This window comes from Pogoniulus pusillus, chromosome 10 (assembly GCF_015220805.1).
Source record: "Pogoniulus pusillus isolate bPogPus1 chromosome 10, bPogPus1.pri, whole genome shotgun sequence".
Taxonomy (NCBI): domain Eukaryota; kingdom Metazoa; phylum Chordata; class Aves; order Piciformes; family Lybiidae; genus Pogoniulus; species Pogoniulus pusillus.
The window spans coordinates 29,884,383-29,899,684 of NC_087273.1; the positions used below are offsets into that span (position 1 = coordinate 29,884,383).

A 15,302-nucleotide genomic window follows, 5' to 3' on the forward strand; every position below is an offset into this window, starting at 1 on the left:
TGATGTTGCAGTTCCATGTCTGGTAGCAGAACACTTGCCCTCCTTCGCCCTTACTCCTCACTTGCCCTCCTTTGCCCTTACTCCTTCCACATCCCTGTGCAGATGGCACAGAGTGTGCTAAGTCTGAAGAGAGGCAAGTCCAACAAATGGGAAAACATGCCTTCTGCAGAACTGCATTTGAAGGAAGGCAACACAGATGTATTTCCACTGCAATGCAGAAATCGCTCTGTCCTGCTCCTGCCTGTAAAGTATAAGGGATCAGAAACTTGGCTTGAGTAAGTTGGCCTGAATATTCTCCCTGCTTTAAGGTTTCTCAGTTTACAAGTGCTGCAAAAAACACTCTACTCCACCTGGTAGGATCTTTCCCAGCATTAGGGAAATTTTCAAGAGTCCTCTCCACCAACAATCCTGAGGGAGCAGAAGAGGCCACAGGCATTCACTACTAGGCTGCTTAACTCAGAGAAGCAATGGCTGCCCCTCGATAAGGGTTACTTATCATATCAGCTGGGCTCTGTTGCTGTAAGATAGCTCAGCAACTCCTCCAGATCTGTCCTTACATGCCCTGAGGACATGCCATCACAGAAATAAATCTTTATTGATGTGGTATGCCAAGGAAATGGAACTATGGGAACTCCTCACACACAGACTTGGGTTCACACCAATGCCTTTCACAGACAGACAGTGCTCTTCTGTTTCCTTTTTCTAAGGCAGGCTCCAGCATGAAAAGCAGATCTGTGACTATGCAGATTTGCTGGCCCAAACAGCACCTTTAGCTAAGGGGTTGTAGGAAGCTGAGTGTCACAGAGTAGCTACTCTAAGACCTGACAGAAGTAAGAATTCCTGCCAAGTTACCACGTGTCAATGTAAGCATAAAAAGGATTAAGACTTGACAGACCCTTGCAATATAATTGCAAAGTCTCATGATATTTGGTGCACCTCCTGTGAAAACTCTAACTGCCCCAGAAATGGCTTCCATGAAACAACAAAGGCAACCTTAAAACAGGATAAAACACATCCTAGTTCTAGCCTGTGTCGAGCAGGACAAAGAGCTTGTAATAGAGTCTGCACTCTGAAAGATTTGAACATCAAAGGAAGAATTAAGTAGTTGCTTATGGCTTTTAAAGCTTTAACAGTCGCCCTCATTACATTGCAACACCTGAGTCATGGCAAAAAGCAATCAACAGACGACAGAGCTGGCAATACTTTAATGTAGACTCACTGCTGCTTGGCTGGGCTGCTGCTTTTTGTTCCTTTTGGGCCTTAATTTTGTGAAGTGTTCCAGTTTTCTCCCTTCTTCTGATGGCAGCTCTGAAATGAATCCAGAAGTTCGCTTGTCTGGCCTGCTGGAAGGAAATGGTGGGTCTTCTATATGGATAGGTACTTCTTCCAGTGCTTTATCTAGATCAAATTCCATCTCTAAGAGAAATCAAAACTTTCTAATTAGACTTAACATGCTATTTTAAACGGAAGACAATGCCATTCCTCTCTTCCATGGCAAATAATTCTGACTGTATTTAGAGAACTCAGCTCTGCCATGTTTGCCAGCAGACAGGGCACCGTGAGCAAGTATTTACTACCAAACACACTAACAGAGTCACAAAATAAAGCTCCCAGCCTGGGTCTCATACAATGCAGAGGGAGGAGAGTCACCTGTGCTTTTCAATCATGAGCTACCTCGAAGAATCTCAGGCAAGCAAAGGGGCAAGAATGTTTTAAGATATTCTCACTTACCAAAAGCTCTGGACACTGGCCGAAGCATTCTGCTGTGGATGCTTTTCCTTTTTGATTTAGGAGTCATCTAGCAAGATAAAACAAAGCAAAAATCACTTTAGTGGATTGAAGAAATGACAGACACCTCTCCTTTTCTACCCAGAATGTCAGTTCTTTGAGCCTAGGCATCGCTTCAAGGGATCTGCTTGGGTTTAACACCAAGGAGGAAATGTTTTTGTTTGGTTTTTTTCCTCCCCTTGTCAAACATTCAGAACCTTTTCTAAGTTGACAGTTTTGCTCACCTGACTTTGAACAGAACCAAGGAGGTAGTTTATTCTTCCCATTAAAACTGTAACCCATACAATGGATGATTATTTCCATTGTCCAAGCAGTAACTCATTTCACCCTCAAGTGCAAAACAAGGAAACTATTACAACTATCTGCACTTGAGATCATGAGTTACAGAAAACTCAACTCCTGTGTCCAGTAGTGCACAGTTAATTACAATACCAGGGGCAGTCTCCCCTTTGTTCTGATTTTTAATTTTCATACATAATACACTTCCTCAGCTCATTTGTTAGTGCCATGCTACTGGGAATGATTAAAATGAAGGTGTTTTGCCTCTAGACACCACCACACAGTTCAAGACTGCATATTCCTAGGGAGATGTGCTGGAGCACACAGCCACTCTTCAACAAGCAAACACCACCATGCTAGGGTTAGCAGCATCTCCAGCAAACACATGACTTCCCAAGGCAAGGTTGGACGTGGCACTTGGTGCCATGGTCTAGCCTTGAGCTCTGTGGTAAAGGGTTGGACTTGATGATCTGTGAGGTCTCTTCCAACCCTGATGATACTGTGATACTGTGACTTCAGATATGCTGAGAATAGGTGGAAAGTTACCTTGGCACCCATTCAACTTACTTACTGGAAGTTGTGCTCTATTATTCCTGTCATTTTCACATTCTGGGGTCAGGGGGAAAGCAATGTTGTCTTAAGAGCAGAAATAACCAGAATGAAGACCTTAGTTCCTAGTTTGTTGGTTTTGGAAGAAAAATGTTCTTGTTTTCTTGCTTGAGCTCTTCTGAAAGTTTGCTTGGCAAAACAAAACAAAAGCAGCAACAAAAAAGGGCTGCTTTGCTACAGGAAAAGCATTTATCATCAGTTCTGAACCTGTTCAGAGCCCTCACCACTGTGAAACCTTCTTTAAAACAGCTGACCTGCAGGTTGTCTAAGGAGTTCATCTAAAAAGACTCAGCTTCTGCAAAGATGAGCACCTGTTTTGGTAAGAATCACACATGCTGGCTTTAGTGACGTGCATTCACTTGCTAGCCTTGAAGCCCAGTAGTTTCAGATCTGAAGAGTCAGGAAGCTGTTGTGCCTCACAACTCATTACAAAACTGCTAATCAAGTTTAGTAGCATCAATCTTTTATGAGCCAGAAAAGACATCGTTGACAGTGACATTTCAGACAAATCATCAATTGCTTAAGGTAAACATTTGCTGGGCATGCACAGAAAGTTCAGCACAAAGATTTGCATGTACTGCATTCATATCCCCATCCAAAGTAAGTCAGGAGGTTTATTATGCCACTGTTATTCCACTCCTCTTGCAGAGCTACAGGCTGGGGACAGAGTGGCTAGAGAGCAACCAGGTAGAAAGGGATCTGGGGTTGCAGGTTGACAGCTGACTGAACATGAGCCAGCAGTGTGCTCAGGTGACCAAGAAGGCCAATGGCATCCTGGCCTGTATTAGGAATGGTGGCCAGCAGGACTAGGGAGGCCATTCTGCCCTTATACTCAGCACTGGTTAGGCTACACCTTGAGTACCATGTCCAGTTCTGGGCTCCTCAGTTTAAGAAAGATGTTGAGATGCTCAAATGTGTCCAGAGAAGGGCAGCCAGGCTGGTGAGGGGCCTGGAGCACAGCCCTGTGAGGAGCAGCTGAGGGAGCTGGGGGTGTTTAGCCTGGAGAAAAGGAGGCTCAGGGGAGACCTTATCACTGTCTAACGACAACCTGAAAGGAGGTTGTAGCCAGGTGGGGTTGGTCTCTTCTCCCAGGCACCCAGTGACAGAACAAGATGACACAGTCTCAAGCTGCACTAGGGCAGGTTTAGGTTGGATGTCAGGAAGAATTTCTTCACAGAAAGAGTGATTTGCATAGAAATGACCTGCCCGTGAGGTGCTGGAGTCACCATCCCTGGAGGTGTTCAAAAAGGGACTGGATGTGGCACTTAGTGCCATGGTTCAGTTGATGAGATGGTGTTGGGAGATAGGCTGGACTTGATGATCTCAAAAGTCTTTTCCAACCTAATTGATTCTGTGATTCTATTCACATGCTCAGGGTTATGACAGCTTTTTATTAACAGGAAAGTTAATAGTCACCTTCTCAAGACAAGAAATGGACTTGCAGATTACAGAGCAGGCAGCAATAGCACTGTCTGGACAACAGGGCTCTGTTTTTAACTACCATGCACATTGCTGGGGCAAAAAAAAAATAAGTTACCTTCAGCTATTGCAAGTTTCCACTTGCACATTTGAGAAGCATCAGCAAATAACAAAATAATAGTTTGCCACCCGAGCAGACTTACCCTGAAGCTAGTAGGCAGGCAAAGTGTTACTGCATCAGAAAGTCAGACATTACTTTCAAAGTCACCAATAAATTCAAAGCAATTGATTTGATGGGAAGTGGCTGAACATTTTCAGCCAAAACTACAGTGGAGTGTGCAGCAGGTAGGTGGCTGGGAAGTCTCTGAACTGCACATCTCAATTGCTGCTGATCTTTCTCCCAAGCCAGAAACAACCAAAGGCATCCACCACTCATGTAAGGAAGCTCTGAAGCAGTTTAGCATTTCTGGGACAGCCACTAGGGTTCACTATCAATAATCCTAGTCCATTTCCCTTGTTAATGTAGATCTGCATTCATTTTGGTCTGCTTGCCACTTGTTTTGGTGCTGTTCCTGGAAACCACATCTAGCAGGATAATGCAGCAACTCACATGCTAAAGATAAGAAAGGAAGACAGAAAGCAAAGCTAATGGACAGCCTCCAATCACTCAATAACTTCACAGCCACTGCTTGCAGCAATCCTGGATGAACACAGGCAAGCTGAGAGTTGCACTGGCCCAAGGCACCAGGGCAAAGTAGCACAAAGCATGTCTCCTGTGCAGGGACTTAAATGCTCCGAGACATTCCTGACAGACAAGAACAGAATGCTTTCATCTTCCTTCCAAGACAAGAAAATGCCCCTAGATGACCTTGCAGAGCTTGTGCTGATGACCATAAGCCAGTCTCTGGATCACTGCTATAACTTACTGTCAGCTTGGCACAATCCAGCAGCAGCTTGGTTGCTGGGGATAAAGGCAGAGGGATAGAGATGCTTCCCATTTGCTCTAGCAGCATGAATAACAGCTCTACACACACATTGATTTGAAAACCTTCTGTTTCCAGCCTGCTTATGAAGTGCACAGATGAAAGGCTTCTTGCCAAGTGAACTTTCTGGATCACACACAGAGCAAAATGGGTCAAAGTATTAATTTAAATAGGCCAGTGTGCTCTCTCTCTACGAAATATTAGATGTAATCTCAGCTTAATATCTCAGCCACTGTGCAGTATGCTACAGCTGCAGAGTGCATGCCATTACTAAAGGAGGTGTCTGGACTTCTGTGGAAAGACGTCTGCCTCTCCCCAGGCTGAGTCCTGGAAAAAGCTCAGGTTTGGAAGATGTGTACCTTCTGCCTTCCCACCACCTCTGGACATAAAAGAACAACATGGCTCTCCTGCTTTCTTTCAGTCAGGGCCTTTGCAGAGCAAATATCAACCTCCCCTGCTTCACTTCTTCCATGGACTTTCTGTTCTAGCAGACCACCTCCTGAACTTGCTCCCTATTTTGCCTACTATTCCATGACAACACTTTAGAATCATAGAATCACAGAATCAACCAGGTTGATCATCCAGTCCAACCTAGCACCCAGCCCTAGCCAGTCAACTAGACCATGGCACTAAGTGCCTCAGCCAGGCTTTGCTTGAACACCTCCAGGGACGGTGACTCCACCACCTCCCTGGGCAGCCCATTCCAATGCCAATCACTCTCTCTCTGCCAACAACTTCCTCCTAACATCCAGCCTAGACTTTCCCCAGCACAACTTGAGACTGTGTCCCCTTGTTCTATTGCTGGTTGCCTGGGAGAAGAAGCCAACCCCCACCTGGCTACAGTGTCCCTTTAGGTAGTTGTAGACAGCAATGAGGTCCCCCCTGAGCCTCCTCTTCTCTAGGCTAAACAACCCCAGCTCCCTCTGCTGCCTAGCAGAGCAGATAAAAATATTAACTGCATTTCTGTGTCTTGGGAGGCTCTCTTGGAACTCTTAGTCCTATGCAACTGATAAGGCTGAAGATGGCTCCACAAAGGTAACCCTCTGCAGTTGATGGAAGCTGGCAAATCTCCACTGCACTCCCAAATAAGGGCTTACTTAGAGTTAGATACTCTCATGTATCCAAGCTAACTATAAATTCCCTGGATCTCTACTCATGATCACTTTTTCAGATTCCTCCCTCCTGACTCCCTTACAAAACCATCTGAGCTCTCAAGTTTCTTAAATCATATTACCATCTGTGGAAGAACATCGATACCTTGGGAATTAAACCCAACAACTAGAATCACTTTGAGTGCTGGAAAACAATGTGCTTTTAGCAACAGGGTCTCAGATCAGTGTCTATAAATAGCTGAGGGGCAGCTGTCAAGTGGATGGGGCCAATCTCTTTTCAGTGGTCAGCAGCAATAAGACAAGGAACAGTGGCTACAAACTGGAACATAGAAGGTTTCACCTCAACATGAGGAGAAGCTTCTTTACAATGAGGGTGACTGAGCACTGGAAGAGGCTGTCCAGAGCAGTTGTGGAGTCTCCTTCTCTCAAGACTTTCAAAACCCACCTGGATGTGTTCCTGTGAAGGTGCTCCACCTTGGTATGGAGGTTGGACTTAATGATCTTTGGAGGTCCCCCCCAGCCTCTAGAGATCTGTGATTCCTTGATTACACAAGTAACTGAAATTACACTCAGTGCTGAAGGATATGCTCATTTCCATGGTTTTCTCCTCTGCCTTCAAATTAATTTTTATTCAGTGGTATCAGATAAAAGGATGCTCTGTGACCCTCCTGTCACCTCCCTTTCAGAAGATTTCAAACTAATGAACAGCTTCCTCCTCCCTCTTGAAACTGATCTCCTCAACCAGTCTCCTTTCAATTCTCCTTCCCACAAAACCATGTATGGGTTTTCAGCTTCATGAAAACGTTAAAGGCAACAGAACAATGAAGTGAGAACAGCAGTAAAAAGCTCAGAGTGGCTGAACTAGACAAAGAAAAATACAGCTGAGGGAACTGAGATAATTCTTGACATCTCTTCCACCCTCAAGGCAAGAAAGGCCACGTTTATGCTAATTTTTAAGCCATTCCTACCATTAAGCTGGATAACACTTGAATACAAGACTAAATCAACAGACTTTCATTCTGAGCAGTAACACCAGTGCTTAAACCTCCAGCATCATCAGGACCCTGCTTTGGTTTGGTCTTAAAGCCAAGGGATGCTTTCAATTGGCTGAACATGGTAAAATTCAACCTTGTTTGCGAACCGCTGTCGGTTTGTTAGGTGCAGACGGATGGCACTACAGGCTCCCAGGAGAGTCACAAAGCAGTACAGAGGCAAATGGAGCACAAAAAACGTAAACAAGTAGGCCAGAAACAGCAGAGCTAAAAAAGTACTTACACTTGTACAGCAGAGAGTCTCCATGCAGCAAAAAAGAAAGAAAAAAGAATATGAATGGGGCAGACAAAGCAATAGCAGTTCTCAGGAAAGGAGGCAAAACTAGCAATCACCAAAATAAAGCAAAGTAAAGCCAAAACACTTAAAGGTATTAGCAGGAAAGATGACATGCAAGAAGGAGGTAAAAATCCCTTGCACTTGGAGATGCTAGACATTTCCTGCTTCCAGAGGATAACCAGAGAAGGATGCAATCTCTCTTTGTTTCACAGGTACTGGGACAAATTCAGGTTTGGCACTTGTCATGGGTACCAACCTACCGTGTGCTGTCCCAATGTGAAGTGGTTTGTCATTTTTCTAGCACCAGTAGTGAGAAAAAAAAGCTCAATTTAAGAGAGATGTTGAGGTGCTGGAACATGTTCAGAGAAGGGCAACAAAGCTGGTGAGGGGCCTGGAACACAAACCCTATGAGGAGAGGCTGAGGGAGCTGGGGGTGTTTAGTCTAGAGAAGAGGAGGCTCAGGGGGGACCTCATTGCTGTCTACAACTACCTGAAGGGACATTGTAGCCAGGTGGGGGTTGGTCTCTTCTCCCAGGCAACCAGCAATAGAACAAGGGGACACAGTCTCAAGTTGTGCTGGGGAAAGTCTAGGCTGGATGTTAGGAGGAAGTTGTTGGCAGAGAGAGTGATTGGCATTGGAATGGGCTGCCCAGGGAGGTGGTGGAGGCACTGTCCCTGGAGGTGTTCAAGAAAAGCCTGGCTGGGGCACTTAGTGCCATGGTCTAGTTGACTGGCTAGGGCTGGGTGCTCGGTTGGACTGGATGATCTTGGAGGTCTCTTCCAACCTGAGTGATTCTATGATTCTATGATTTTTATCATCTCCTACTCTGAAGGAAGCTTCCGAATTAAAAAACAGCATTTTGTTGTGGAAAAGAAGAGGGTAAGGAAAACAAAACAAAGCTTCTCTTGAAAGAAAAGGGATGCAAATTTGTTCCCCTGAGGTTTAAATAAACTTAAGTCAAAGGAGCAGTATTTTTCCTTCCCATAAGAAGGCTCAGAGGTGCAGCCTTTCAAGCACTTTTAGTGTGTTAGGAGAATGTTACTCCATTACTAAAGAAAGGCCTTTCCTCTCCCCTTCAAGAAAGAAAAACCAGGAGAAAGCACAGCCACACAAAATGAAGCAGTGCCATACCTCACCTCTTCTGTGGCACACACAGAAAAAACTGCTACTGAAAGTACAGTTTTGTCTTCAAATTGAATGGGAACTGCTGCTATAACAACACTGCAGGCATTAGCAGAGTGTTTATGGCAGAAGCCAATATCCATGGTCCAGATTAACTTTTCATCACAGAAGTGATGCATTTTTAAATGCATACTGCAGTGGCATTCAATTAGCAGCAGTGAAAAGAGTCTGCAGGTGATGTGGGGTTGGTAATTTAACTGCTGAAGGGACACAAAGGTCACATTTTCAGCTCTGTGACGTTTTCAGCAGCAACAATCCACCCATCGTGGTTCATACTTCTAAGCTTAACTGTAGCTAAAAGTTTTAAAAGATATTATGGGCTTAGTCTAAGTATCAAGAGCAACCTCACTGCACACAGGTCTGCTTCTTTATTACTCTGTTGTCCTCAGGATTTTTATTTACTTGCTCGAGGGTCTGGGGTTTATTTCTTTGTTTCATTTACCTTCAGAAACTTTGGCTTTATGCAGGAGTTCTCAGCCAGCAGTGGTTCAGGCAGACTTCATCACTAATCTCATTTTTATATGCTATCCATCCATGCATATGCTTTAACTCCATTTCCCTGCCAGAATTCATGTTCTCTCATCTCTTGCCCACCTTCCATACTGCCATTCACTAGGGCTGCTCTGAGTTTGCTGGAGAAGATGCAGAATCCATTCAGACATATCTGGAAACCTGAAACTATCTTAAAAATACATCTCCAGCACTCTTAAAAACCATTCTCCAACACTGCTCCTCTTTCAGGTAGTATTAGTAGTACTCCAGCGTGCTCTGTGTATTTAATGCACATGCAGGGAAGTTATTGATACTACACAAGCAGCTGGAAGTGTGATCAGGACCAAAATGTAGAGTAATCCATAAATAACAGGAGGCAATCCCAGAATCTGGAGAAGTTCACAGTCTGTATCTCTGATCCAGCAAGGGCTTTTAGAAACTCCAACCTTCCACACTTTAGTGATCTCACCTAAGTATGTGAGACTACTGAGCTGCTTAAAAGTTGAAAGGTGCTATAAAGCAAGGAGGGAAGAGAAGAGGGAGGCACAAAGCAAGCAACAGGTTAGACAAGAAAGCACCATTAAGCAAAGCAAAGAACTTGCCTGAAGTCACCAAAGAATCTGATCACTCTGCAGGGAATCTAACACCAGTGTTCAGACCCCTGAAGTACTACAGAACCACAAGGCCACCCATTCTGCCCCCTTCTCTTGCTCTCAGTGCAATTGCAAAACAAAGTGGTCTGCCTCTCAGTGTACACAGGTCATTCCTTAAGGCAAAATGCCAACCCACAGTTGAAAATTCCAACCCAATTCAAGCCAAACAAAACCAGGCACTAGACTGGGAAAGCCTAACAATGTGCCAACTGGGAATGAGCTATCAGAAAAAAGTTATTTCCAAGGATTCATCCAGAACATTTCAAAGCAGTGCTAAACTGTTTCAATCTATATGCATTTTGTGAGGAATGCCTTTTAAAGAAAGAGGTATGAGAAAACAAGGTATTTTATCACAAGTCCCATGCTTCTCTTTCGTTGTAAAGAACTCATGCTAAAGCTGCCATGACACTGTTTCCATGCCCCCATGTACCAGTAGAGGTTGAGGAGTGACCTGTTGGAGAGCAGTATAGAGAAAAAGGACCTCAGGGTCCTGGTGGACAGAAGAATGACCGTGAGCTAGCAACATGCCCTGTGGCTAAGAGAGTGGTTAGTAGGTCAAGAGAGGTTCTCCTGCCTCTCTGCTCTGCACTGGTGAAGCCACATCTGGAACACTGTGGCCAGTTCCGAGTGCCTCAGTTCAGGAAGGACAGGGAACTGCTTGAAAGAGTCCAATGCAGAGCCACAAAGATGATTAAGGGTATGAAACATCTTCCTTATGAGGAAAGGCTGAGGCTGCTGCGTCTCTTAAGCTTGCAGAAGAGGGGACTGAGGGCTGATCTCATTAAATGTTTATAAATGTGTGAAGGGTGTCAAGAGGATGAAGCCAGGCTCTTGGCTCTCTTGCCCAGGACAAGGGGCAGCAGGTGCAAGATGGAGCATATGAAGTTCCATGTGAATAAATACCACTGTGAGGGTGACGGAACACTGGAACACACTACCCAGAGAGGTTGTGGAGTCTCCTCCTCTGGAGGCATTTGAAATCTTCCTGGACACATTCCTGTGTAACTTACTTTACATGACCCTGCTGTGGCAGGGGAGTGGGACTAGATGATCTTTTGAGGTCACTTTCATCCCCTAACACTCTGTGACCTCAGCCAATAGACATTTTCCATGCTTCTCTTAGTCTCCTTTGACAGAAATGTTATATATCTTTTGTCTCACTATACAAATAATGACAATCAAAAGAAATAATGAAGCAAACAATCTTCAGGTGCATTCATAAAGCAGAGCAGAAAGCTGACTAACTTGGCTTTTTTGCATATGAATCTCTGGACACAGGTGTCTCAGCAACTGTATAAAAGTCTTAGAAGCTAGAAAGTTGCTATTGCTTGCTTCAGTTACTGAAGATTTTACACCATGATTTCCTGGGTAAAACACTCAGCATGGGCTTGCAGAAAGCTCACTATGTACTTCCCACTAGCAGCAGTGTTAACCTAAATCACTGTCCTCAGAATCACTCCCTGGAGTGTCATTGTCCTTGGAAAGTTAAGCAGGATGTTAAAATCCATGAGAGCTAAAGCAGTATTTCAGCATAGACAAGAGAGCAAATGCACCAACACCTATCTAGAAACCAAGGCCAAGATGCAATAGGTTGTTTGTTGCTGCAGGTGAGCTGAAGGTAGTGGCTATGCATCTTTACATGAGCAAAGGATCTAGCCCTGACCTTGTACTTCAGAGTTCTGTCTTCTAGATGGAAATGCTGCATATAAATAAAGATACTCTAAATAAACACAGCATGTAAGTAATCCCTACACAAATTTAAGGACTATGTTTATTTCTGTACCTTCCTCAACAGCTGAATTTCTAGAGAATGAGCTGTGGTTCAGAAGTAATTCAATTAGTCTCATCTAAACCAGCCTGACCTTTAGAATTACTTTGTACAGCAACATCTTCTGAAAAAAACCAAACCCACAAAACCAAATGAGATTAAAAAAAATAGGAGTAGCACTGCAGTAAGATAAGCTCAATGGATTTGCCCTTGAGCTCTTTCCATTTCACTAGCCAAGAAATCTTTGATTTTCTACTTGTTGAGATGTGGCTTCTGTAGTCTGATATCTCATCAAGCATATTCTTTTATTAAGCCCACACTTGTATATTTCAAGTCATGCAAAATTCTTGCTAATAAATGATCCTGCAGATAAGTAGCCAAAGCTTTTACTATAAAGAGTGAAAAAAAACAAATGCATGAATTAAACTGGATCTTGTATTTTGTGTTCTAAATGAGCATCCTGCCTCAAGCTACGCCAGGGGAGATTTAGGCTCGAGGTGAGAAGAAAGTTCTTCACTGAGAGAGTCATTGGACATTGGAATGGGCTGCCCAGGGAGGTGGTGGAGTCACCGTCCCTGGAGCTGTTCAAAGCAAGATTGGACGTGGCACTTGGTGCCATGGTCTAGCCTTGAGCTCTGTGGTAAAGGGTTGGACTTGATGATCTGTGATGTCTCTTCCAATCCTAATAATACTGTGATACTCTTCCTGCAAGGACCAACTGCAAGAGAAGAAGCAATGCTCTGCACCATGAGTTCTGCCTTGCACTTGCTCGTGAAAAGGCTAGCAGCATTTCCTACAGCAGTAAGGCTCTAGGATGCTTCCAACTAATTTGTTTTACTTAAAAATTTAGTGCAGCACAGAGAATTGCTGCAGGTCAGATGACACAAGCTACCTCTTTAAGCCACTACAATGTTCTTGCTTGCGATTGCTTCGTTACCTTCACCCAGCAAACACTGAAGCAAAACTTACTTTGTTCATGACTTAAAACACCCATAATGTAAGAAGAAAAAGCTCTTAATCTCAGCAAATATGGAGGAGTGGACAGTGGTGTAAGATACTCTCAGGTAAGTCTTTAAAGACAGTCACCATGAGTGAAGTTCAACAAGGGCAAGTGCAAGGTCCTACACCTAGGGAGGAATAATTCCATGCATCAGTACAGATTAGGGTTTGACCTGCTGGGAAGTAGCTCTGTAGACAAAAACAGGGGAGTCCTGGTGGACAAGAAAAGTTCCCCATGAACCAGCAACATGCGTTTGTGGCCAAAGCAGCCAAGGGTATTCTAGAGAGCATTTAGAATAGTGTTATTAGCAGGTCACAGCTGGAATACTGGGACCAGTTCTGGGCTCCCCTGTTCCAGAGAGACAAGGAACTACTAGAGAGAGGCCAGTGGAGGGCTATGAAGATGATGAGGGGACTGGAGTATCTCTTTTAAGAGGAAAGGCTGAGATATCTGAGGCTGTTAGGCCTGGAAGAGAGAAGACTGAGAGGGTATCTTATGAATGCTTATCAATATCAAAAGGCTGACTGTCAAGTGGATGGGGACAGACTCTTCTTAGTGCCCAGAGACAGGGCAAGGGGCAACAGGCATGAACTGGAAGTTCCAGCTGAACATAAGGGAGATACTCTTTACTTCAAGGGTGACAGAGTACTGAAACAGACTGCCCACAAAGGTTGTGGAATCTCCTTCTCTGGATATATTAATAATTCACCTGGATGTGGTTCTGGGCAGCCTGCTCTAGGTGAACCTGCTTTATCAGAAGGGTTGGACTAGATGATCTCCAGAGGTCCTTTCCAATCCTTACAATTCTGTGATTCTGTTGTATGTGTCCTGGGCAATAACATTATTAAAGCAAGGTTGAGGCAAGGCACTCCTGAATAGAAGTGTTCAAAGTCAGGTGGAAGGTAACTTTAGTGAAAGATGTCCTCTGCATGGCAGGGGAGTTGGAGTAGATGGTCCTGCAAGGTCTCTTCCAATCCAAACCTTTCTATGCTTTTAAGAATGAGGACTGTTTCATTCACACGCCCTACATCTTCACAACTCAGCTTCTGCATCTCCCCTTCCTTCCAACAACCTGAACTGAGCAGCTAGCAAAAGCAGCCACAGTCATCCAAGAAAAAAGCACCATACATTTTCCTCCCCTTGTCATATCCTTTGGGGGCAGACAATGCATTATTTGTGCTGAACCAGTGACATTTCAAAGGAGAAATACTACAAGGAGCCTCAGCACTGTGAATCACATACAGCTTACCTTGGACAGTGAAGTGAACTAGTAGCCTTCCTGCTCAGATCTGTGATGGGAAGTTTTGTGCTTGAAAACCCAGGCACACTTTGAGCTGCTCTTCTTTTCTCACTGAAGTTTGTTTCACACTTTTCCAGTGTGCACAATAAATCTTTACACCCCTCAGACACTTTATGACATACTTTGTGAACTTAAACATTTAAAACAAAACAAAGCACACCAAGTCAGCTTTCTGACTTTTAAGTTCAGTCAGGAACTAGTATATTAAGATATCTACTAAAAACAGGAGATATCTTGAGAAGCAACTAGCCAATATTATAAGATGCTGTAGGGAAACACAAAAACTTGAGCATTTGAGCTTCTTCTCCAAACCAGAAAAGATCAAGCATGATTATCTAAGAGAGGATGACAAAATCCAAAGGCTGGGCTGTGTATGGAGTGTCACCACCTAAGTGTGATCCATGATTAAAACAATGCAACTTGGCCAGACAGTCATGGGGCTGCACACAAGCCTCAAAAAGACAGACAGAAGAGGAAGATGTCAGCCCTGCAAAGCAGGACTGCTCGCCCTTAAACACTGACTTGAGTGTTGGTTGGTAACAAGGCACTGGATTCTGTAATTTCCAAGAGACTATGGACACCAACTTGACCTAGAGTCTCTAAACACCCATGGCACTGGAAGTGTCCCAGAGGATTAAAAGAGGTTCTGATTGGCTTTGAATGCAACTACCCTGACACACAGTGTCTTTCTGCCCTGCTCACCCCTTTGTTTTCTTTAACATGTGCTCTGCCCCAAGCAGTGCTACAGGCTGGGGACAGAGTGGCTGGAGAGCAGCCAGGAGGAAAGGGACCTGGGGGTAATGGTAGATAGGAGGCTGAAGATGAGCCAGCAGTGTGCCCAGGTGGCCAAGAGAGCCAATGGCATCCTGGCCTGCATCAGGAACAGTGTGGCCAGCAGGACAAGGGAGGTTATTCTTCCCCTGTACTCAGCACTGGTCAGGCCACACCTTGAGTGCTGTGTCCAGTTCTGGGCCCCTCAATTCAAGAGAGATGTTGAGGTGATGGAACGTGTCCAGAGAAGGGCAACAAAGCTGGTGAGGGGCCTGGAACAGGAACACAAAGCCTATGAGGAGAGGCTGAGGGAGCTGGGGTTGTTTAGCCTCGAGAAGAGGAGGCTCAGGGGGGACCTCACTGCTGTCTACAACTACCTGAAGGGACATTGTAGCCAGGTGGGGGTTGGTCTCTTCTCCCAGGCAACCAGCAATAGAACAAGGGGACACAGTCTCAAGTTGTGCTGGGGGAGGTCTAGGCTGGATGTTAGGAGGAAGTTGTTGCCAGAGAGAGTGATTGGCATTGGAATGGGCTGCCCAGGGAGGTGGTGGAGGCACCGTCCCTGGAGGTGTTCAAGAAAAGCCTGGATGAGGCACTTAGTGCCATGGTCTAGTTG

At 44.7% G+C, this 15,302-nt stretch overlaps 1 protein-coding gene across 4 annotated transcripts in view; it reads right to left on the reverse strand.

Moving 5' to 3' along the window:
- The window catches only part of CARMIL1 (capping protein regulator and myosin 1 linker 1), a 244,731-nt gene that overhangs the window by 30,595 nt on the left and 198,834 nt on the right, over positions 1 to 15,302 (reverse strand). For 3 of the 4 annotated variants that reach the window (XM_064150102.1, XM_064150100.1, XM_064150099.1), the window contains 3 exons: positions 7,466 to 7,483; positions 1,732 to 1,798; positions 1,220 to 1,416 (listed from right to left, as the gene is read on the reverse strand). In XM_064150102.1, the coding sequence (XP_064006172.1) occupies positions 1,220 to 1,416; positions 1,732 to 1,798; positions 7,466 to 7,483 (282 nt within the window). The remainder of the gene's footprint in view (positions 1 to 1,219; positions 1,417 to 1,731; positions 1,799 to 7,465; positions 7,484 to 15,302) is intronic. The other variant, XM_064150101.1, reaches the window with a different exon arrangement.